This window comes from Artibeus jamaicensis, unplaced genomic scaffold (assembly GCF_021234435.1).
Source record: "Artibeus jamaicensis isolate MK-2021 breed Jamaican fruit bat unplaced genomic scaffold, CSHL_Jam_final scaffold_754, whole genome shotgun sequence".
Lineage (NCBI taxonomy): Eukaryota > Metazoa > Chordata > Mammalia > Chiroptera > Phyllostomidae > Artibeus > Artibeus jamaicensis.
This window is the reverse complement of record NW_026522054.1, coordinates 7,102,959-7,126,005: the sequence shown is the minus strand read 5'-3', so window position 1 is coordinate 7,126,005 and position 23,047 is coordinate 7,102,959. Positions and strand designations below refer to the sequence as shown.

At 55.5% G+C, this 23,047-nt stretch overlaps 1 protein-coding gene across 5 annotated transcripts in view; it reads right to left on the bottom strand.

The window, feature by feature from the left end:
• The window catches only part of NR5A2 (nuclear receptor subfamily 5 group A member 2), an 81,985-nt gene that overhangs the window by 47,300 nt on the left and 11,638 nt on the right, over window positions 1-23,047 (bottom strand). For 3 of the 5 annotated variants that reach the window (XM_037160874.2, XM_037160871.2, XM_037160873.2), the window contains 3 exons: window positions 21,394-21,512; window positions 19,748-19,889; window positions 16,858-17,504 (listed from right to left, as the gene is read on the bottom strand). In XM_037160874.2, coding sequence (XP_037016769.2) covers window positions 16,858-17,504; window positions 19,748-19,889; window positions 21,394-21,512 — 908 coding nt within the window. Of the gene's footprint in view, window positions 1-16,857; window positions 17,505-19,747; window positions 19,890-21,393; window positions 21,513-21,713; window positions 22,397-22,438; window positions 22,988-23,047 lie in introns of those variants that run through there. The other 2 variants (XM_037160870.2, XM_037160872.2) reach the window with 2 other exon arrangements.

Here is a 23,047-nt window from a genome sequence, read left to right as displayed (position 1 = left end):
AGGGCCGCTTCCCGCCCTCCTTTACGCCTTCTCGTGGGTGGCTTTTCCTTCCAACAAAAGGCAAAAACGGAGGTGCCAGGCGTCCACCGTGCTGATTCGACACCGACGTCCGCTCCAAATTAATTTGCGTTCTGCCGGAGCAAGGAGGCTCTTCCTGCTATTCCGCGGTTAAAAGTGTATTCACGTGTTCATGGAAATGCTGGTGGGGGGAGGGGAGGTGCAGTCAGCCTCGGACCCGCCTGTGTTTTTTAAATGTTCCTAAAAGATGCCGGAGCACAGCGTCTAACGTGTTGTTCACCGTGTCCGACACTGCATGAAGAGGCTCTCAAAAATACTGGGAATAAATCATGAGATGAAACAGTCACAGAGCCGTGTGACTGAACACGGGTGATGATAAAATTCTGTGGGCAGGAGAGAATTCTAGCCCCTATTTTGCTTGGCAGACGATCCCTTTCTCAGCCGGAATACACCCGGGGTGGGTGACGAAGTAACGGAGGCTTAGAAAAGGGTCTTCTAACTCTGTCCGGCATCTACAGAAGTTCACGTCCCGAAAACCACCCCTGACAGGCGGGTTTGAAATTGATGGCTACCTTTACTGCTTACAGGGAAATGTATCCGAACTCGGGGGAGCTATTTGCTCTTCATCCGACGCCGGTCTGCCTGGGTCAGATGGAAAACCCAGCGTAACGCACCTGCTTGCGATTTGGGTGTCTCTGCCTCTCTCTGCAGCTTTACCACCAGTTCTCAAATGATGACGCTCCCAGTTATACAAAAAGGAAAATATCGATCCACAGACAACCGGAAGTTAGAAGCTGTGTCGTGTTGGTGCACCCGAGCCCTCTCGTTACAGAAATGGGGTACGGCACAGGCGTGTGGGGTGCCGCACAGGACAAGGGCAGTCTGTGTGCACTGCGTCTCTTTCATGGCCTCTCACCAGCTCCCCACAGGCCTCCTGCGATGAGAAATTCCTGTTTCCTCTGAGGCTTTCTGCAAGACTGAGCTGATTCCAGCGGCCCGTCTCTGTAGGTTTCCCTGGTGCCCCTCCACAGACGGAGCAGCTCCGGGCCCTCGTGCATGTATCATCCCCGTGATACATTCTTTGTAAATTGTAACTATGTGTTTGCAAGTCTGTCCCTCCAGGTATTTTTAGGTGCTTTGTCTTCCCACTGCTCGGCAGTGTGACGGGACTGCTGGGGGCTCCATTGCTGCTTACTAACCGGTCCATCAGGAAAATGGGCGCAGGGATTACACGAAGCTCTGCCCAGGTCCTGGAGCTCCCTGGTGGCTCAGGGGAAAAGGGGACCTGGCTCCTGGTCGAGGGCTATGCCCTGCACAGCACACCCCGCGCCCCCTTCCATCTGAAGCTGTTGGAACAGTTGCTCTGTGGGTGCCATCTGCTAATAACCAAATAAGCTCCCAGAGGGGGAGTCGTCAGGGCTGACTTCAGTGAGGAAGTGCAGATAAAATTCTTCATCGCACCTCACGTCCCCAGAGGAAGCACTGGCCTGCCCATTCCACAAACACGCTGGTGAAAGAATTTCCTTGGCAAACAGACGGCATGGAAATGTCCTTTTTAAACACCCATGAACCCCCTCGATTCACGAGCTCGCTAGAAACATTTCCGATGCAGGGGAATAGGAGGCTCACCATCTTGCTCTTCCCTTTCTATTTCTGGAATCTTCTTTTGTTCACTGATGCTAATAATAGAGGCAGAGCTAGGGGGTTATTTATAGTCCCCTGAGCAACGGGACTCTGGGAGCAATTTATTCATGTATAGTTCCGGTGTTTTTTGTTGCCTTACCTTTCTGGTAATTAAAAGTGTTCCTCCAGGAATTTATTTAGTAACACATCACCTGTAAATAGCTTTTCTTTTAATATATGAAAGCCTATATTTAGCCTCAATAAAATATTTTACTCCCATTTCCGATGCACTAAAAACAGATTTCAATGGGGGGGGAGGTATACGATTGTGTTTTCTTTCCAACTTTTACACGAAACATTATTTGACCTTTAGCTGTTTTGATGAAAAGAATCTCACTTTCTGAGGTAGGTCATGTATTCTCAAATTGCTCAAGATTTGTCTTTTGATATTGAAACAACATAGCCATAACAGCTAATCCATGAAGAATGTGTTAATCAACAAACTATTGAGTTAAAAAACATATTGGATTGCTATATAATGTAGTTAGAAAATACAACATTTAAAAATGCCTCCTCTTCCCCCAACCCCCAGCCCCCAACTGCTGACGGAAATACACATCCCTACAAATGGCCGCACACAGAAGTTCCCTTTGAAGACGATGAGTTTTCCGATATGAGAAGCATCCAAAATCAGAAAGGTCAATTCTGCTGCTTTTCTTCCCTGTGACCCCTGTACCTGGATTTCTGACAAGGCTGGAAGACCCGGCCCCTTTTTCAGTATCTCCTTGTGGAGACAGATGCAGCAAAGATAAGTCAATGTCTACCCTGTGTCTAGAAAATGCACAGAAATTCGCAACTGGGGACCAGCCCCCAACGCGAGGCATGACCTGGTTGGACTGGTTTGGCCTCAGAGTCAAGGCAGGTGGGGCATGACCCTGCCAAAGTATCTGCAGTTCAGACCTTTGGGGGAAAAGGTGTGCTCCGTGCAAGGACTGGCCCTGTCCCGGGGCTGAGAGGCTGAGTCACACAGGTGGCCCTGGCCCTCCCCCAGTGCCAGGGAACACAGGGAACATCCGCCCAGCTTCCCCTCACAACCCCCCCCCCCGCACCCACGAGAATGGAGATAATTAGGTTTTTTTTGTCTAAAGGTCTATTGAGAGAAGGAGCCAGCCATTAATTCAAGCATTCCATCTCAAAAGCCCCTTTTGAAACAGAAATACTTTTTCCTCTTCTGCTCTAAAATGGATCGAACTGAGAATGGGGGGAAGTGGGAGCGATTATGTGGCCGTTATTCACTGATTCTTGTCCGGGACGGTTTGACACATCTGTGTGCCCTGCACCGTGGGGAAGGGAGCTGGGGACACCCTCTTGCTGTGCCGGTTCAGTGTGACCCACGGACTTGGTTCCGACGGAGGGAAAGGGAAGCAGATGCTCCTTGGCTCAGAACCCTCAGTGCAGCAACCTGTGTTCAGATGCCGGCCACTGGTCATGGCCTCCGGCCCTTTCCGGCTTCTAACCTGAAGTGGGGCGGGGCCCACAGCAGGTCTGAGTTCGCTCGGCCCAAACTCGTGCAGTGATCTTCTCTGGGTCTGAGCTTCTCTCTCGGAAGAGATCAGGTGTTTGTAAAATGCTCAAAAGAGAAGGTACCATGTTTGTATCCTCTTCCACCCAGAGCTTCCCGAATGGCTCGGATTCCAAGGTCCGTAAACCTGGGACCACTTCCTGCTGTCAGTGACCCTGGACTTGGGGCCATGAATGACCATGCAAGAAGTTGTTTCGACCACAGAGATATCAGACAAAAGCGTATCAGTCCCCTCCCCCCACTCCTCCCCGCCCCAACGGCTGCAGTGAGTGAAGTCGGGTTCTTAGTGGTGAGAGACCAGGCTCCTTCCGGAATACGGGGAGATTTAAGAATTAGCATAGATAAAACACTCATTATTAGCAGAGTTATCGATTCTAGCATGTAGGACATATTCATGCTCATCTATAATGTTGTAGATAAATCCCTGGATTTGTTTTATAATCCAAACACCGCCCAGAGCTCTATGTGGCGGGGAAAGAAGCATCGAAAAGAAAAAAAAAAAAAAAAACAGAACAAAACACACAACTAGCTTGGCTATGCTGTGTTACTGTAGGGAAAAAAATGGAAGAGTCCTCAGCACAGCAACAGCGATTGCTAAGGGGTCGGGCAGAAAGCTTAGAGAGGACACTTAAAAGCATGAGCTTATCCTCATGGAGAGGACTGAGGGGGGGACCCGCACCCCGTCCAGGCACCGACCGCCCAAGCTCTGGGTCCTCACCTCCCCCAGACTCTGTTTTAGGCAAGAAAAGTACTGCCAGCAGTATCATTCACCCCTTTGACACCCAGGGGCTCCAGGCGCCCCTCTTCCTTCACCTCGAAGCCAGTCTCAGGAGGGGGTGTCCCGGGTGACCAGCACCTTAGGACGGGCTGGGAGTTTCCCCGTGTGCCGCCGCCGCCCGAATTTGCAACCTGGCCAGTTTGTCGGCCCAGGGTCCCCTCTGAACAAGACCCCTCAGACTGGATTGCTGAGGGACGCCGGGGTCCCTTCATGACCGAGTGCTTCTGGGTGTCCATGCAGCTATAGCTGAGGAGCCGTGTCTGAGGTTGGCCCCGAGCGAAGAAGGGTGGCTGCAGGTCTGCCTGGGTGAGGGATGTGGGGGGCGTGGCCCGCGCTGCTGAGGGAAGGACCCGAGTCCCATAGAAGGACAAGGTCTCCATCCAGCTCCGTCAGGTCTGGTCTGGGTGGCTGGGGACTTGTGGGGAGTCCTGGCCTTTGAGAAGAGCTTGACTTCATATCTGCCCAGGGTGGCTTTGCCGTGTTCTCTGGAATAAAAGTGGGGCTGGGAGCAATCTGAGGCCCCGGGGGAGCCTCCAAGGACAAGTTCTGGTGGCTGCGACCAGGGAGCTCTGTAGGGAATTTGCGGGCCTTGCCCCTGGGGACTCTGGTGCCCGTCCCCACCAAGGGCTCTCAGTGGCTCAAGCCAAAACCTAATCTTGCTTGTCTCGCCTTTTTATCCTGAAGCAAATTCCGCTGGATTGATGCGCACACGTGTCCCGTCCTCAGTCCCGCCCTGGTCAGAGCTGCCGTCCCCTCTCCCCGGGATCACCGCACCCCCACTCCCTTCTCGCTTCCCTTCCCTGCATTTCCCTTATAGTGCGAGTCCGACAAGGTCACTCCGTGGCTTAGAACCCTCCTCCGAGTTCCGGGGCCAAATGGACTAGAACCCGAGCCCTGCCTCAGCCGGACCAGGTCAGCCCGTCGGACCCCATTGGGAGCTGGTCTCTGGGGCGCTGGCTGTCCTCGGGGCTCCTGGAGACGCCAAGCGCTCCACCCCCGAGGCCACCGCACCAGCTGACCCTGTGTCTGGATGGCAGGGCTCTGCCCTGCTCTTGAGAGCCCAGGGCCAGTGTCAAATCGTTTTTTTATTATTATTTTAAAGATTATATTTAGAGAGAGGGGAAGGGAAGGAGAAAGAGAGGGAGAGAAACATCACTCTCTGGTTGCCTCTTAGGTAGCCCCTCCTGGGGACCTGGCCTTCAACCCAGGCATGTGCCCTGGCTGGGCATTGAACCAGCGACCCTTTGGCTCACATGGCAGTGCTCAATCCACTGAGCTACACCAGCCAGGGCACCAGAGTCAACTCCTCAGAGATGTGAACCCCTTCAGAGACGTTCGCCCTCCCTGTACCTCCTCCACTCTTTTGTTCTATCATCATCATCGTCATCATCTTATTAGCCTTGGCACGGTGGGCATTTGATTGACACGTGCTGAGCGAATGGATGGACGCTCCGTCGGGGCGGAGGTGGGGCCTGGGAGCAGGTCACTGGACACGCGGGCATGTGGTCACTCTGCCTCCGCCGGGCCAGACCCCGCCCTGCCCATGTGTGACTCAGGAGGCTGTTCGGTGCCGTCGAACTGATGACGAGGAAGTAAACAGCAACAGATCCGTCCGAGGTCAAAAGAAACCAATACCAAAACATTTATCTGTTGTTTTGTTATACCAAAGACAGTTTAAAACATCACCTTTGCTTAAATTAAACACAAAACAAGAACCAAGACCTCAAGCACCTACAGGTCGCGAAGGGCGGCTGGTGCTTGCCATGGAGACAGTGTCCCCTGGAAAGAATAAGCAGAGTCACTAAGTTCCTCAGAGGCACCCGCTACCCGCCTTCTCCGAGGCAGCAGCAAAAAGAGCGGGACCCACTAAAATGAGGTTCCAGCACACTTTTAGGAGACGACAGGAAAGCCCTGCCCAGGCCAGAGCACTCGCTGGTCCCCTGTCCTCCTCTCCTTTGCCTCTGAGAAACAAAGATAGGGCCTGGCTCACCTGCCTGCCGGAGCCCGTCAGTGTCCTCGCACGCTGGCCCTCACGGCCACGGAGTGACACAGTCCCCCCACGCCTGCACTCCCCAAGTTCACTGCCAGTGCCTCTGTTTTCCCACAAGTCCTTCTCTGTGAGGAACGCCTCCCTGAGCCCTCGTTCCCACCTGCTCATCGGGCCCCCACTCCTGCTCACCCCCCAGGGCCCCCCGTGCCCTGGGGCCAAGCACCCCCAGAGGGTTTGCACTGCATTTTGGGCCAGTGTCTGATTTTGCTTGAAGCGTCGTTGGACTGAGGACATGATTCTGAAGGGGTGGCCTGCTCTCTAGGAGAGTTAAGTGGCCGTTGTCAGTTCAGATGGAATCTCGGCCACCAGCGCATGCATGGTGGGGGTCATCTGTGTGTCTGTCACGCGTACTGGCCTCCGAGTCAGGGTCCCACTGAGGAAAGTACGGGGGGAACGCACTTGTTTGGGGGACGCGGCCTCCGTCCTGACCCACAGGAACCCAGCTCAGGGGTGGGCATTTGGCCGGAGCCCAAACGTCGGAGGCGTGCTACGGAACAGGGACTCAGTAAGTGCACCAAACCCGAGTCTGGCCTAACACGAGGTCACAGCTGAGCAGTGACGCCCGGGAAGGCTTAGGGACACTCGGGGGTGGGCTTCCGCTTGAAAGAAAAGCACCACCCTGGTGAAGAGCACGGACACTGTCTTGATCCTTTCTAAAGGCTACCACCTCAGCCGGAGCCCCCCCATCATGTGCGTGGAACGAAGTGACATGTTCCAGGCGGCCACGAGCCACTGAGGAGACCGCAGAAGGTCCCCTCGTGGTCCAACACAGCGCCTTGACACCACTCGGAGCCATGGGCCCCAACGGGCGGGTGCGAGCTATCCGTGCGTGTGGAGCAAACCATCCCCCCCAAAGTGAGAGGGCGACCGTTTTCCCTGCGGTCACTGGGCACGACTCGAGTGCCAGTGGTCCCCTCCCTGCACCCCAGAGTCTCCCCTCTGTAACCTTCTCGACACACGGATCCAGGGTTTGTTTTTTCCCCTCTCTCCAAAGCTGGAGCAAGAGTCAATCAAAACATGACATGATGCGTTCGCCAGCTCACACCGCAGCTCACGGGCCAGGGCGTTTCGGAGCCGGTCGCGTTGCTCTCTCTCTCTCTCTCTCTCTCTCTCTCTCTCTCTCTCTCTCTCTCTCTCTCTCTCTCGGTGTCAGATCAGATCCACCGGGGAGAGGGTGCGAGAGCGGCCTTTCATCCGCTCCGCCGGCCCCGCGTCCGCTTTGATGCTGCCTGAGAGGCCGAGGCACTTGAAGCCGCCCATTGCGTTTGATCAGCGAGCCCGTTACATTTGCACAGCAGAGCAGCCCTGCGTCTCCCAGAGGGCAGCCTGTGAAGGCCTCTGTCACCAGCCGCGCCGCACGCACACCCATCTGTGCCATTATCTCACAAGGGGACCTGCGGTATTTCCTAACTTTTGGTTTTTGTTAATTAGGCGATGCACAAAGCCTGCTCCGTCGCAACTTGAGGTCAAGAAAGCGCAAGTGTGGGGGTGGACGGCGTCGGTGGGGAGGGCAGGTGGCACAGAGGACCCTCGCATGAACCCGCATTTCAGCCCTGGCCGGTGTGGCTCAGCGGGTTGGACGTCTTCCCGCAAGGCGAGAGGTCACCGGTTCGATTCCTGGTCGGGGCACGTGCCTGGGTCGAGGGTTTGGTCCCAGGTTGGGGTCCGTGAGAGAGGCAACCGGTCAACGTTTCTCTCTCATGTCGGTGTCTCTCTCCCTTCCTTCCCCTCTCGCTAAAAATAAGTAGGTAAAATCTTAAGGAAAAGGACCAACCACATTTCAGAGAACGTGCCTGGAATCACGGGGCTCAGAGCTCTGACTCAGTGGGCGTCTCGGGGCGGCCGGGGCTGTGTTCCGGCAGAAGCGCACTTCCTGTCTACGTGCGGCCGAGCTCCTGCCCCTCCAGGTAGAACATCAGTCAGCAGGTTATTCACCGAGGTGCTGACTCACGGGAAGTGGGGGGGGGGGGGTCCCTGCCTGGACACTGTGTCCCCTTGACCCAAGGCCTGTGACATCTGTGCCCCGAGTGAAAGGCAGGGCAGAGTCCAGAGCCTTGGAAGGGCCTAGGCGCTGGGGACGCCCTGCCCCCGAAACGCCCCCATGCTGACGGAGGAGGGCAGACTGCAGACCCCCCAGTCGGCCCTTGTCACCCTTTCCACTGTGTGAAGAAAGAGCGTCCTCAGGAATGGGGGGTCGATCGAGTCGGTTGTCGCGTTAACCGAGTGTTGCGCAACCCTAGTGAGGTTTCCAAACTTTCGAGGACACCCGGTTTCCTCTGCGTCTCCCGGCTCCGGGTCTCCCCAGAGCAACACACGTGAAGACACGGAGTCTGTCCCAGTGGTCACACCAGGGCGCGAGAGCGTGACTTTCAAGGGGGGAGTTAAGAGCGAAGACAACACGGGTGCCCACGGTGGGACCACGCTCGGACGCCCCCGCAGCTTTGGGAGAACAAGAGGGTCTTAAGGTCGTTTCTGCAAAGTCACACAGGTCCACACCTGCTGAGCCCGTGGCCTCCAAATCCCTTCTCGCCCTTGACTCTCGGCACCGACCTGACGCTCCCACAGAAAGTGCCACCGCGCGGTGTCACCTTGCACGTTGGACAGACCCACGCGTTCTGTCCGCTGCCGGCGAATCCAGCCCCTTTCTACGCCGACCGCTCTGCCCAGGGTTTCTATGCCTCCCCCACCCCTGCTCAGACCTGCAGGCCTGCGGCCGCCCTCCAACACGCGGCGTCTTTCGCAGCAGGCGCCGCGGAGGGCGGGCGAGCCACCGCCCGTGTGGCCCCTGGACCCACCACGCTGGGGGGCGGCCTGCGGCAGGAGGGGAAGGAAGGGAGCTAAGAGAGGCAGCCCGGACAGACAGACAAGGTGGGGTGGCGGGGGCAGGGCGTGGAGAAGGCGAGAAAGCGGGGCAGGGGTCGGCGTCTCCGAGGTGCCCAGCCCCGGCCGCTCCGGCTGCGCCTGCTGCAGGGGACACAGGAGCAGCAGGGGCTGGGTCTGAAGTGTGAGGAAGGCCCGGCCGCCGCCTCGGTGATGGAGAGCGCGCGTCTGCCCCAGTCCCGCGGTGTCCTCGGGTTAGAGAGCAACGCCTTGAACGTGAAGAGCAGCCGAGACGCCCGACTTCCGGGCGGCCGTTCTGCAAGTGGATGCCGAGCCCTCCGAGGTCTGTGTGACCCGCCGCCCGGGGGGGCAGGGGAATAATCATTCTCCACGCAGCTCAGCCCGGAGAAGCGAGAGCGTCACACCTTGTGGGCTTGTCGGGCTCGCCCGTCAGACGTGTGCCGAGGGGCTCACACGTGAATCACGTTTCTGGTGGTTCTTTTTTCACCCACGACCTGACTTGGTGGCAGTGGGTGCCGTGCGCAGGGAGGGCCCAGGGGCTGGGGGACTGCGTGGCCCGACCGGGAGCAGCTCACACGGGCGGACTTCCTGTAGAATCTGGGGCGTTTCCTGTGTCCTGATTATTCCCCCCACACAGTGAGTAACAAGCAGACAGACGAGTCTACTGCTGACGCCGGGCCTGGTGGGGGCTGGTGGGGGCAGCTGGGGGGGGACCACACGGCCTGCCGCCCCCTGCAGTCACAGCCGGCTCACCCGTGAAGGCCAAGCAGCCCTGGGGTCACTTGCCTCGGCCTCCGAGGACTCATGACCGATGCTTCCCAGGGGAACTCGGCAGTTCCGGATGGTCCCTACAATGTCCCCTCTGGTGAAGGAAAACCCAACACCTCCTTGGGCCAGTGTAAGATAAACTGTTCTCTGTGCTCGGAGGTGACGCAGGTCCTGGAAGAGCTGTCATTGCAAAGGGGTGCTGGGGACCAGTGATGGCGGCGACCTTGATAAAGGGCCTGACCTTTTCCAGACACCGCGCCCACCCCCTTTTCGTCTGGGCGTGGCATCTCTGCGTGTTAGCGGTGTGACTTGGGGCAAGTCAGGACCTGTGTCCGGGTCTCGGGACGCAGTCCCATCTGAGCAGCAGGAACACTCACCCCTCCGGCTGGGGGACCCCCCGGCATTGAATGAGGTAACAGGTAAAGCCCATAACAGTCATCTGACTCATCACACATCCCCACTGACGGCGGCCCGTGTTATCACCCATCATCGGAACCGGAGCCCGGAGGGCGGCTGGAGGTCTTTTCCGTCCCCTAAACCTTCACCGGGGAAAGGGACTTCGTGCCTCAGGGCAGGACCTGAGCCTGACCCTTTCCCCCTGCGCTGGCCTCGTCCCCACCTGTCCCCACCTGTCCCCTGCCCTGTCTTCCTTGTTCCTGCTGCCAGGACCTCAGGCTGAGTTGTGTGCCCTGGTCAACGTTGCTGAACTAACAGACTGATTTGGTTAAAAACTAGTCAGCAACCTTTCACGAATGGGCAAACGTGGTGTCCCAGTGGGTCACCACCACCCCGAGCATGAGAAGGGATGGACGGGCGTGGTGCCTGGCCCAGGCGTGTGGCTTGGCAGCAAAAGTCGGAGGCTGCTTGTCCACTCTCCCTGTGAAGGACGCCCGGGGACCAGAGAAGGACCCCAGGGCCCTGGGCTCTGCAGCAGGGGGACCGGGAGCACCTGGTCAGCTCCTTCTCCTCCGTCCCCTCTGCCACCTGGCCCAGAGCAGAGCGAGGGAAACGGCTCTGTTCACACCGGGGCCCCTGACAGTGACCAGGAAGGTTCAAGTTCAGCTCTCCCCACGACCCTGGGAGAGAGTGAACAGATGGGCGGGAGCTTAGCGAGCCCAGCGTGACGCGGTGATCACCGCCACCGGGGCTCCTGCGACTGGCCCGGCTGCCCAGGGAGGGCGGGACTCCTACGCACGGGAGCTGCCGGCGCACAGCTGGCCGACGCGGACCATGGACAGGACAGGGGACGAGGGTGCACTGAGCCTGCCTCGCAGCGGTCGGTCGACTCACCGACGGACGCAAATGGAGCACCTGAGAAGGTTCTTCGGCGGCGCGCTCCCACGGCGGCTGCCTGGGGACTTGGGGGACCCCTCCGTGCAGGACAGGGCGGAGGCACCTCGTCACAGTCAGGGGGCCTTCCCACTGAAGGACGAGCCGCACACACAGGAGAAGTGCCCGCTCAGTGGCTAGTGCACAAGGAGCTGAAATCGCAGGTCCGTGCATCAGTGGTAGACGCATGTGCAGTGACACCCGTGTGGGCACGTGGCTTCTCAACACGCCTGGCCGGACCAGAGGCCCCACGGCTTGGAGGAAGTCCTCAGAGCGGACCTTGGACACCTGAAGCCCCGAGAGACCGGGTCGCGCCTGCCACTCCAGCACTGCCTCCAAGCCCCCAAGACGAGAGGACGCCCGCGCCCACCTCCCGGTCCACCCGGGGCGGCTGCACTTGTCTGACTCTGCTGCCGCCGGCCACCCGGGCTCCCTGTCCCGTCTGCAGTGGGCGTCTTCCTGCTTCCGGGGTTTGCGTCCTGCTGCCCGACCCCTCCCAGGGGTGACCCCTTAGCATCTGGAGGAGTGAAAGCAGGTGCAGCGGAGCGGCCGCCAGGACTCTGGGTGTCACGGCAGCCTGCAGGGGTGCCGGTGGGACTCCAGACGCCGGACCGCCGTCCTCAGGCGAAGGGGGGGGGGCACCGTGCAGACGCCCCTCCCACCCCCAACCACTTCCTCACGCACAGAAAAGAAGGGCTAACTAAGCCCTGGCTGGTGGGGCTCGGTAGACTGATTGCTGGCTTGCAAACTGAAGGGTCCCCAGTTTGAAACCCAGTCAGGGCACATGCCTGGATTGCTGGCCAGGTCCCCAGTAGGGGGCATGTGAAAGGCAACCACACACTGATGTTTCTCTCCCTCTTTTTCTTCCTCCCTTCCCCTCTCTCTAAAAATAAATAGGTAAAATTTTAAAAAATGAAAAGAAAGCAGGGATAACTAAATAGACTACAGAATGTAGCGGACCATTTGGGGCAGAGCCATTAAACTTGGGACTGCAGACCTGCCCTGGTTGGCTGAAGTGAACACAGCTTGGAAAAGGCATCTAGACTGTTCAAAAAAATAAAGGAAGCTCTGCTCAGAAAGCTTCTCAATGGACCAGAGAAAGAGAAGGTCTCCGCCCCTCCCCGCCGCACCCCGACTGTAGAGAGAGCTGTGCTGAGGGACTGGCTTCTGCTCCCCCCGCAGGCTCCCCAAGTCTGCGGGGCTGTTTTCCGGGGACATGCGGGCTGGGTGTTTCACACAGGGTTAATCTCAGGTGCTTTTTTTATTCCTCCAAGTATCAGAATCATTTGTGGAGGGCAAGTTCTTCTCGCTTGGTTCCCAGAATCCTCTCAGGACATCTGGTCTCATTAGAAGATCAAATAGATGCTGCAAGTTCATTACTCATCGACAAGCGAGTCGGGGGGGTGGGTGGGCGGTGGTGGGTTCGGGGCCCAGAGGAGAGAAGAATCACAGGCAGAACAGCAGCAGCTTCTTGACTCACAAAGACGGCTCTTTCAATGGGGGGGGGGCCCCGGCATCTGCTCTTCACGTCCCCCCAGGACCCGAGGAAGAAGTCAAGAGCACAGGCTGCCGTCAGACAAAACTGGGTGTGCGACTGGGAGGTGCGTTGAAAGTGAGGCATTGTATTCAATGTGGCGACGAAACGTTCCTAATATTTTCACAACCCGCTGCTCATCTGTCACCTGGCCTCAGTCTGGCGGCCTCTTCCTGCCTATTTTCACAAACACACGGAGACCCCAACCCAGGGGCTCTCGGAGCCAAAACCTCCCAGGGGACAAGCTCCCGGCGGACGGTGAGGCGTGGAGCCGTTGGGGAGACCCAGTCGCTGAGCGACCCCCCGATGGCCTGAAGGAATTACTGTAGCTTCTGAAGTGACTCACGCTCTCCCCGGGGGTCATCTGGGCTCGGAGGAGACCTGTCTCACAGATGGCCAGTGATTTAGTCATTGAGGACTTCCGATAACCCGGAGATCTGCCTTGACCTCCCCGGGCAAGGCCTGTGTGCTCAGGGTAGAAGGGAATACTGTGTGTGTGTGTGTGTGTGCTGGGATGGGGGTGGCCAAGGCGGGGGGGGCGCTCATCAACACGCTGCCCCTTTGGCTTGGCATCTGCCAGTCCCCACGCTGCCACTCCGTCGCCGTATAATATTGGGCAAGTCATGTTCCCTCGCCTGCCTCTGTTTCTTCAAATATGAAGGAGGCGGTGGGGTCCAAGCCCCTCCCCCACCTCTCCCGGCTCTGAAAACCCCCTGCTTTCTAGGCCAGGGGCCGCTGAGGCCCATGAGCTGTTTCGGCAGCTGCCTGTTGCAAAGCCTCTATCCCTTTGTGCCCTGGCTGGGGGCGCCGACCAGAATGACCTTCGCGGGCGCAGAGCGAGGCTGAGCGGCCTCTGAGCCTTTTCCCCCATGGCCTGCAGCTCTGAAATGGCGGTTTGTCCGTGAGCGCTCTGTCCCCATTTCTGTGGCTATACATGCCACAAGCTGCAAGCTCGGGGGCCGCGAACTCCTCCTCCTCCTCATTCCAGCATTTTGGACCGAGCCCAGGTATCTTTTCTGCACCCCGTAAACATGTGGAAATACTAACCAACCCACCACATTCCCCTTGGCCCTCTGTCCCCTTAAATAGCAAGCAAATGAACTCTCTGGATTCTCTCGCATCCAGGGCAGAGAAAGCAGGGCTGGGAGAGGGAGCAAGGGGTCATTTGCAAAATTGCCTCATTATCCTATTACTCTCCGGGAGCCAATGGGTGACTTTTCATCTTGGGGTGGGTGGCACAGTCATAAGCAATCTGCCCTGTGTGTTTATCTCTTGATGGCTAATTTGCTGTGAAGTTGAAAGAAAAAGACTAATGTTTAAAGGGAAGGATTCATCTTTCTCTCTGACATTTGAAGACTGGAAGTTCTGCAGGTATGTAGGTATGCTGAGGACTGGACCGCGGGCTCCAGGGGGGCTGGGAGGCCACTCCGGGAGGAAGAGGCCTTTCTGGGGGGCAGGCCTCACCCGAGGCAGGTAGGTGAGGCCTGGGGGACACCCCTTGCCTGGGGTGGGGTTTCCTGGGCTACTGGTCATGCCTCATTAGTGCCTCGTCAAATCAGTTTAGCGGGTCACGACCAGGAGTTTTTTAAGAACGTGAAATAAGCAGGTTGAATGTACCAGAAAGTGTCAGAGCGCAGAAAAGGTGGTATGTGCTGTCTAGTGAGACTTTGGTTCTGTGTGTGTGTGTGTGTGGCACGCTTGGTTCACCAAATTCTAGTGCAAAATATATTTCCTGCCGTGGGTCAGAGTTAAAAACTTTTGAAAGCCACAGCCTTGGAGAAGTTCACGCCCGGCTGTCGCTCGGTGCTGGGTTCAAACACCCGGCGCTGCTTTCCGACCGAGTCCCTTCATAAACAGAAGGACAAGGGATTCTTTCTGAACGGGAAGGTCACCCGACGGCTCTACATTGAACCCTTTCTTGGTTATTCTGAATTCTACGTTTCCTCTGAAAAACACTTCAGTTGAATCGCTCCTTCCGATGGAAGCCCAAGGCAGGCGGGGTCAAGTTGGTCTTTCTTTGTTTTTTGGGGGGGGGGTAGCGCGCCTCCCGCACCCTGCAGAAGCCCCCAGTGGTTTGGGCTCCCTCTACCTTTCAAACTACGGGCTCCCCACACCCTGGTCCCCCGTCACACAGCCGCGTAGGAATGCTTAGCGCTGCTTTAGTATGCCGGTTCCCAGAGGCACTTATATTTTAGCCAAACAGCAAACCTCACGCTCTGTTAAAGACTCTCAGAATTTAGCGACGGCGGAGGAAGAGAGAAGTTTGGAGAGAAAGTGTGTTTTCCCAGCAGCCCTGAAGTCCTCACCGGTGGCCGTGTATGTTTCCTTCCCTACGTTGGCTTGTTACCTAAAAACAACGCGCTGATTTTTTTCCCTCTGGATTTGCGAAATACAACTTCAGGGTCTTCGGGTTTTTTTCATAGTTATTTACAAAACTGTCTTCTCATAACACCTTTGAGAGGCGATATTTTGTCTTACTGAACCCAGCCTTCATCTGACACCCGGCTCTCTCTGCCTGGCAACCGGCGGGTCACGGCAGTGAGTGGTTAACGACTGTTTATCACACAAAAACAGTCCTCCAAACAGAGGCGGCAACATTGTTTCTGTGCGTAGAGCTAGGAAGAGAGGACGCCTGCCTGCTCCTTCCTGAACAGACCTGCAGCCTTGCAGAGCCTCCATGGGCACTGGTCCCAGTGCAGCAAGCGCGCCCATTGGCTGAGTCACCACCTTCTGTGTGCCGGCCCCCAGGACTGGGCGCCGTGCCCACAGGGTCTCCTTCACTCCTTGCAAAGCCTTTCCAAGCGTTGCTCCCTCCTGCCTCCTGCCCCTAAACGCCACGTGCAAAGTCCAACAGCTGAGAACACCAGCCTGCAGGAGGGACCGACCCCCCGCCCCCCAACAGGGATGGAGGGGCGGCGAAGTCACAGCCAGTGCATCGCGAAGCTGCATCTAAAACATCATTCTTACCCTCACTTTCAAAGACCTGCCCTGTTCTCATCCAGGCAAAGAAATAGTAAAGGTGAGAACACCAGACAGATTTTGTCTGTGATGAAAACTCGGTGATGGGCACCGAACATCAGTCCCTCAGGCTGCTGCTGGCCTGGCGCTGCTCTGGACCTGCCTCCAGAGCCCCTGACTCCCGCACTGTCGACTGCGAGAAAGCACCGGGGACCGCAGACCGGTGGGCCTCAGCTGTCCCCACGCATGCTGCCAGGCTTCTCCAACGCATGCGGATCCATTCAGATGAAACTTCCCCACGTACGGGACCCACTGCAGGACGCAGGATGCCCCACGCCCACGCCGACCCCCCAGCCCCCTGTCCTTCTCCACGGACAGTTTTTGGCTGAAACCCTGTGGAGGTGAACCCTGCTTCGCCTCATCCTCACATGGGTTTAAAGCCCTCCCCAGCCGTCCCAGGAGCTCAGAGACCGCGAATATCAAGCAGGCACGTCACCCGACCGCGACAGCCAAGGGAGGACCTTGTTCTCGTGATGCATACACTTGGAAATCCAATCCAGAATTCACTTTTGTTTTCACACCAGAGAACAAAACCGCGGACTCCCGAGTGGGCTCTGTAACTATATACAGGTTCCCAGCATCTATATAACTCTCCCATATTAATTCAGTCTTAAGTTTCAGGAAATAAAATAATTATGTAGTTAAACAGAGATCCTTACGCAAACAAGCACGGTGTTTACAATGTACCGATCCATTAGCATCAACGACAGACCTAACCCCGCGCCAAGCAGACCGGCCCTGAGCAGGGGCTGCCCCTCTGCAGAGCCAGTAAACATCCTTTTAGTGGAATTTGCCCCCAAACAAGGCTTCGCCAACCGCAAGTCAAGGCAAACAGGTAGTAAATACCGACCTGACACCGCTGACCAGCCGCGCAATCTGGGTTGAACCACAGCTCAATGTTGGCACTTCTTTTTTTCTTTTCAAATGACACCATTATAAGCTAGCTCTTCACTCGGTCAGTTGTTTTTTCAAGTTTACTAGGTGCTGTTTCCCATTGACTTAAATTATCTAGCCATAAACCATCTGAGTTAAAGGGAATAAATAAAGACCTTGTACTTTCCAGGAAAAAAAAAAAGAGCCTGTTTACCATAATTTACCTTAAACGTCACCCTATAAATTAAGAGCTACACAGCAGCCCCACAAGGTCGAACCGCATGCACCCTGAAGCCAGGGCTCATCTCTGCAAGTCACCAAAGAGGGGGCACGACGGAGGACATCGAAACCGGCAGGCGCGCGGCCCCGGGAGCACGCTGAATAGGAAGAGAGCAGGGCCTCGCTCGCCGGGGCCCCACACGCGGTGGCGGCTGGTGACATACCTTCAGCTCCCGGAAGAAGATGCTGCTCCTGGCCCACTCCACGATGGAGAACAGCGTCTGGTCTGCCATCTTGCACATCAGCCCGAAGGTGCTCAGCTTCTCGTGCCTGCTCCGGTTTGCCTGCTCCTGCTGCAAATAGGCCATGATCTTGGCCTGCACTTGCGGCTCGTCCGGCTCGCACTTCAGAAGTTCCAGGATCAGGTGCGGGATGCTGGCCGGGGAGCTGGTCTGGTAGCCGTCCATGTACGGGTAGCCCAGGAGAGACTCCGGGGAGCTGGTGTAGGGGTCGGGGTACTCGGACTTGATGGCCCGGCTGGGGAAGTGGCCGTAGGTCTGGTAACCCTGCAGGCTGCCGTGAGGTGGCATGGTCATGCTGATGGGGGAGGTGACAAAGGGGCTCCGGTCGTAGTCTGTGGGAGGCAAGGCGGCGTGGCTCAGAGGTAGGCCCTTGGCGGCGGGGTGGGCGTTCTGAATGGCGGAGGAGAGGCCCAGCTCGGCCGGCACCGCCTGGATCACCTGGGACATGGCTTCCAGCTTCAGCCCGTTGGCGCGGATGAGGGCTTTCTTCTGCTGCTTCAGGGCTCTGTCCCTCTTGTACATCGGCCCGAATTTATTCCTCCCTCCGCGCATGCGGTCGGCCCTCACCGCTGTTGGGGCGGCAAAGGAGTCAGGGTATCAGTCAGGTGTGAGTTATTAGCGCTCCCCAGCTAGCCCTCGGTTTCAAAACACGAACACTGCCCAGAGTGGTATATGTGGTTTTCTTTGCAACAGTCCTCAATGATCCCCCTCAAAACCTTGTTCTCAATATTTATGAATTGTTTCCTCCAAGGGTGTTTATCACCAAAACAATATTTGGGATACGGAGGGACCTAGTAGCCCGGGGCCCGAGGCAGAGATGCCTGCACCCCTGGCAGACACTTTGTTGCCACCCCTAGAGGACACTTTGTGTCGCTCAGGTGGGTCCATTTTACTCCTAAGCGTCAGCTGTTACTATACCAGTTACATTGTGATTCTCTTGCCCAGAGGAAAAAAGACATCCCAATAACCCATTTCTAGCTGGAACTGTGAATGTTTTCTCACAGAACATCCTCCTCCTTCAAAGCCACGTTGGCGAATTTGCTGCGAAAGGGTTGGGAACACACTTCTCTTTACACAATGATTTTCCCCTGGACTTGATGGACACAGACAGGTCACCTGATCTGGCAATTGTTTCTAAGCTTAGCCAGACCGGACATAATGAAAGCAAATTCCCTTCAGCAGCGGTCCTCACAGTCCACCGTCACAGTGCGGCCTGGAGTCCGGGGCCGCGTCCACTACGCTGGTCAATCTCCCCTAGCCCACGGTGGCCAGTGGCGATTATACAGACACCAGTGACCTCTGACAGCTTGTGACATGCTGAAATGGTCGGAGGTGACGTTTTTGAGGTTTTTATCTCAGGATTAGTACAGCATTAACAATCTATGGCAAATACCAAGCATCCGGAGAGAGCAGAGTTCCCCGTGTGGGTGACAATTTACCGAATGCTCAGTTTTTCCACTGCACTGGGAATGCAAGTGACTTACAGTTAAGAAAGTATATATATATATATATATATATATATATATATATATATATGTATATTTTTCAGGTAAAGACATGCAACCTTTTTCTCTTGTTAAAAAAAAAAAATCAGTGACATCCTAGGAAACCACAACATGGAGCTTCTGACATTCTATTTTCTAGTTCTCCTACTACAGTAAACCTCTCCGACAGTATTTGGCTTTTGAAAAAGAACTGATTGCTGATAAAGAAATTAATAAACACCCATTACTTCCTTTCAATCTCTTCTTAAAAGTAACACAGACGGAACAAGGCTTGTGACAACCACACCAGCTGCTTCTATGAGGAAGGAGTCTATTGGCCGTTCGGCAGATTTGCCGGGAGTTTTGGGTACGTCTGGCCAGTCTGCTTCTGCGCAACAGAACCAACGCCAACACCGCCGGCCAGGCCTCACCAATCCGACAGCGGTCTCTTGTGCTGGCGGGTGCCTGCCCTGTGCGTTGCCTCTACTGAGTCATTTGCAGCCTACACAATCTGTGTGTGTGTGTGGTGGGGGGGGGTCGGTAGGTGTCTGAAGAGCAGCGACACACCATAGTCACCCACAAATGACAAGTTATGAGCGGCAGGCACACAGGAGCTTCCCCCGCCTGCCGATCTGCACAGTCATGGTCGGGCCTGGCTCTGCTCTTTCAACGTCAAGTTGAAGGTGGCTTTCGAACTGTTTGTTATTTTTCAAGTTTCCTGCTTCTTGACTTTTTTTTTTTTTTTTTAATATTTTGCAGGCTCAGTCATGATCTTTACTTTTTTAAAAAAGTGTTTTCCCACACTATCCAAATTGACACTCTCCACGAGACGGTCCTTTGGACGGTGAGTGGCTTTCATCCTTAGCCAGGAAGCGTGCAATCGGTAGCCACACAAACACCGGGCCTATTGACTCAGAAAAAGGTTCCAGTCAAACTTTTACACGGGCATTCTGAGTCGAAAGCCTGAGGATTGTTATTTTGCAGATTATTTTTATTTGTTCTCAGTTGAATTGCTTGTGTCTTATTTTCATGTAGCCTATTTTAATTTTTACCATCAAATGCAGCTCCTCCCCCACCCCCCCAAAAAACCACCAAAGGGGGGCCCAGCTCCTATTAAATTGTTTTCCTGGCTGATTTCACCAGGGTTAAAATGAAACTCCGTCTCTTTTCGTCTCTTCCGTGGAGGAAACACCAAGTCTTACATCACTGTCAGTGGTGGTAGAGCACTAGGACAATGATGTTGCTACATTGCAGATACAACGTTGCTTTAAATCCCGTGTCCGGGGGGGGGGGGTGCTCACGGGCAGGTGTGTCTGGAGGCATCTTACCTTCTAGCTTCATCCCCACACTCAGACATTTTTGGAATCGGCAGTAAGGGCAGCGCTTCCTCTGTGTTTTGTCAATCTGACAGTTCTGGTTTTCTATACACGTGTACCTCTTGTTATTTTGGACTGTCCGCTTAAAAAAACCCTGGAAGACAGAGAAAAGTGTGAGGCACGTTCTACATCGAACCCTCGTCTCTCTCCCATTGTTTCCTTTTTAAGGATCTTTACGTTGCCCGGTCCGGGCTCTTTGTGGGTCTCTGGTTTGTTTCACGTTTTAACAAGGGGGAGCCCCCCCCCCCAAAGTGCCAGGGCCCCATCTAGGGTTTTCTGGCACCAGAGGTCTGTTCCTGAAGAGTCACATCAAATCTGGGGAGGGTCTGGCCGACCACCACTTCATGGCAACAGTCAGAGAAAAATACATCTCGTAGGGAACCGGGCTTTCCCCCCACTGCCCTGCACACTCAGCTAGAGGCCGTGGGGCCGGCCGGCCCGGTTCCCGGCATCGTCACAATTCCGGTGACAGACCATCTCGAAGTGCCGGTGCGAAACGGACCAGCAGAACACCGCAGATCCTTACAAATGTCAACACGGGGCGGTTAAAAGCACAAGGATTTAAAGAGTGAAAATGGGAAAATGTTCATAATTCCACTGGAATGTATTCCAGTGTGGGAACGGCTTAAAAAAAAAAGTGAAACTAATAGGAGGGCAAGCAGAGCAGAGAGATGGGGCTTAATGCAGAGCGTGTGCTGGCCTTGTATTTCACTCCAGAGTCCCCGAAAACAAAGGCCGTGGCTTTATGATCCCATAACGGTGTTAGGCCGGGCTCTCCAGTCTTTCTGCTCACCCTCCAAGCCATAAAGCGAAAGGAGCTTTGTTGTTCAGAGGGGAGGCATTTTCCTGGCAGAGGTTTAAGTAATTGTACTGAGTTTTCCACTTCAAAAAAAAAAATGTTGAAAAACAGCGAGTATCAAATATACTGGGAATATATATATATATATATAAAAGGTCGGAGATAAACCCTTCACGACTAACTGATATTAGTAACAACATAGTACTTTTCTCAGATTGCCTCCTTCCACTTAAATAGGTCATATATTCATGAAAACTATTCTATTACAAACTAAGACCCGGTTTCTCATTCTTTCACAATATAAATTTCCAAAAATCTTAAAAATTATTTGTGGAGTAAATCAGGGTGAAATCACAGAGGCGGGAATTTGGACTTTTACGCCTGGGGATAATAAATGTTGGGACCAGCAGCACAGCGGGGCTCTGAAGTGAAAAGGTGTTTGGGAAACACTCCGTCATGGCCCCTCTCAAGAACAACGATGCTTTAAATATATATAAGTCAAGCAAAATCAATACCCAGGACTGTTCGAAAAAGAAGTATCTCTACAGCTACATCACTCCCCTGCAGTAAAATACTCCCAAGCCACGAGAATGGCAGTTTTCTAAACAGCACACATTTCTTTGCCTTTTCGACTCAATCAGACACACATCTCTGAGAAGCATTTCCTCAGGACCGAGGCCTTCTCTCTCCTGTTTTTAATTGGGTCTACAACGGACAGCCCCCTCCGAGCGGCCCGAGCCACCCGGTGGCTGACCGGGTCCCCAGCACCCCACTTCTCTGGCAGCGTCGTGAACCCCACCTTGCAGCTCTCGCAGGTGAGGAGCCCATAGTGGTACCCAGACACTCTGTCCCCGCACACCGGGCAGAGCTCCTCCAGGTCTTCGTCGTAGGAGTAGTTCACCATTTTAAACTGAGACACTGCAAGAGAAGACAGAGGGACACAGGGGCCCAGTTAATTCCCTCCAGCGGCTTCCACCCCGAACAGCATGATGGGGGCTGGTGGGCGAACACCGAGGGAGGATACAATGTAACAATCATTTCTGCCCGGGGTTCTTTAGAGACCTGCTCTGCAGTGGAGGTAGAGACTCTCTGGCACCCCGGAGTGTGCAGTTCACATACCTTTTTAAACTTAAAAATGACTCCAATGTCTCCAACATCTACCCACCGACCTCGGTGGAACACACGCCGGCAATGCGACCCATCCAACTAGAGAGAGGAATTGCCCAACTAACAGTTTCGGATTTCTTTGCAACTTCCTTAAAAGTTCCAACAAATGTCACCTTTGCCCGAGGGACAGAAACGAGCACACCCAATGTTCCCCCCTCTGGGAGGAAGTTCGTGGCCCGCACGTCGCCACGAGGCACTGCTGGCCCTTGGCGGAGAAACTCAATCTGACCCCGGAAACCGGGGTCTGGGCAGCCCCCTCCCCGACAGCCAGCCCCCCTCCAAGTTCAGGGCTGTGGGGATTCACGAAACCGGGTCTCCCCGATGCGGATACCCTCCTCGCTGCCCATCTGAAAATCTTCTGTAAAAGGGAAAAGGGAAGGCGCGAGAAGGGAGGTGGGGAAAAAAGAAAAAAAAGAGACACTGGAGGGTTTGGGCTCGTCCCAGCCACGGAAGTCCTGGCATGAACTTCACCTGTTTTTCGATCGTTACTGCAAAATATAAACACCCTGAGACCGCCCTGTTCCAGTCAGCCCGAAATGAGGCCGCGGGCCGCACTGCGGGGCTCGGGCGACCGCCTCTCCAGGACGAGCCCCGCCGCCGCGCTGAGCACCTTCGCTCGGCGGAGGTGGGTTGTCCGTGCCCACAAGGGCAGTGGCCGGAGCGGCCCCAGACCGTACCTGGTCCAGTCCCTGCCCGAGACTCCGAGTCTGCGCGGCCCGCACGGGTCGCGCGCCCTCGGGCACCGTCCTGTGAACCCGCGGGACGGACTAGCCTCTCACAGTTGCTCAACCTCCGCGAACACAGGCGCGCAAACACCGGCTGGGTTTGTTTTAAGTTAATCAGTGGCATTCGCAGGGGGCGGGGTACAGGGGGATGGGGAACCGGTGACCCAGCCGAAGTTTCCTGATTTGTTTACCAAAAAGGAAAGAGAGGTGGCCGCCCCCATCTCCAAATACCTGGCCGCTCCGTCTCCTTAGTGGCCTCCTTGCCAGGATTTGCTCTTTCTCTCTCTGTTTTTTTTTTTCTTTTTCTTTTTTCCCTACTAGGATTCTGTGGGCCCCGGAAGGGGCCGCGGGAAGGGGCAGAGCTTGGTGGCGGGGCACCCAGCACAGCAAACTCAGAGCCCTGGGCTGGGGTTTAACCTGGAGTCAGGCACAGTTTGCCGGGGGCGAATTGGGGGAAAAGTGTTCCCGCAGAGCCAGCTGCTGGGCTCCGGGGACAGAAATAAGAAGCCCCCAGCCTGGCATGGCCCTCTGGGGTGCCAGCTTGAGTCCCTGTCGGAAGCG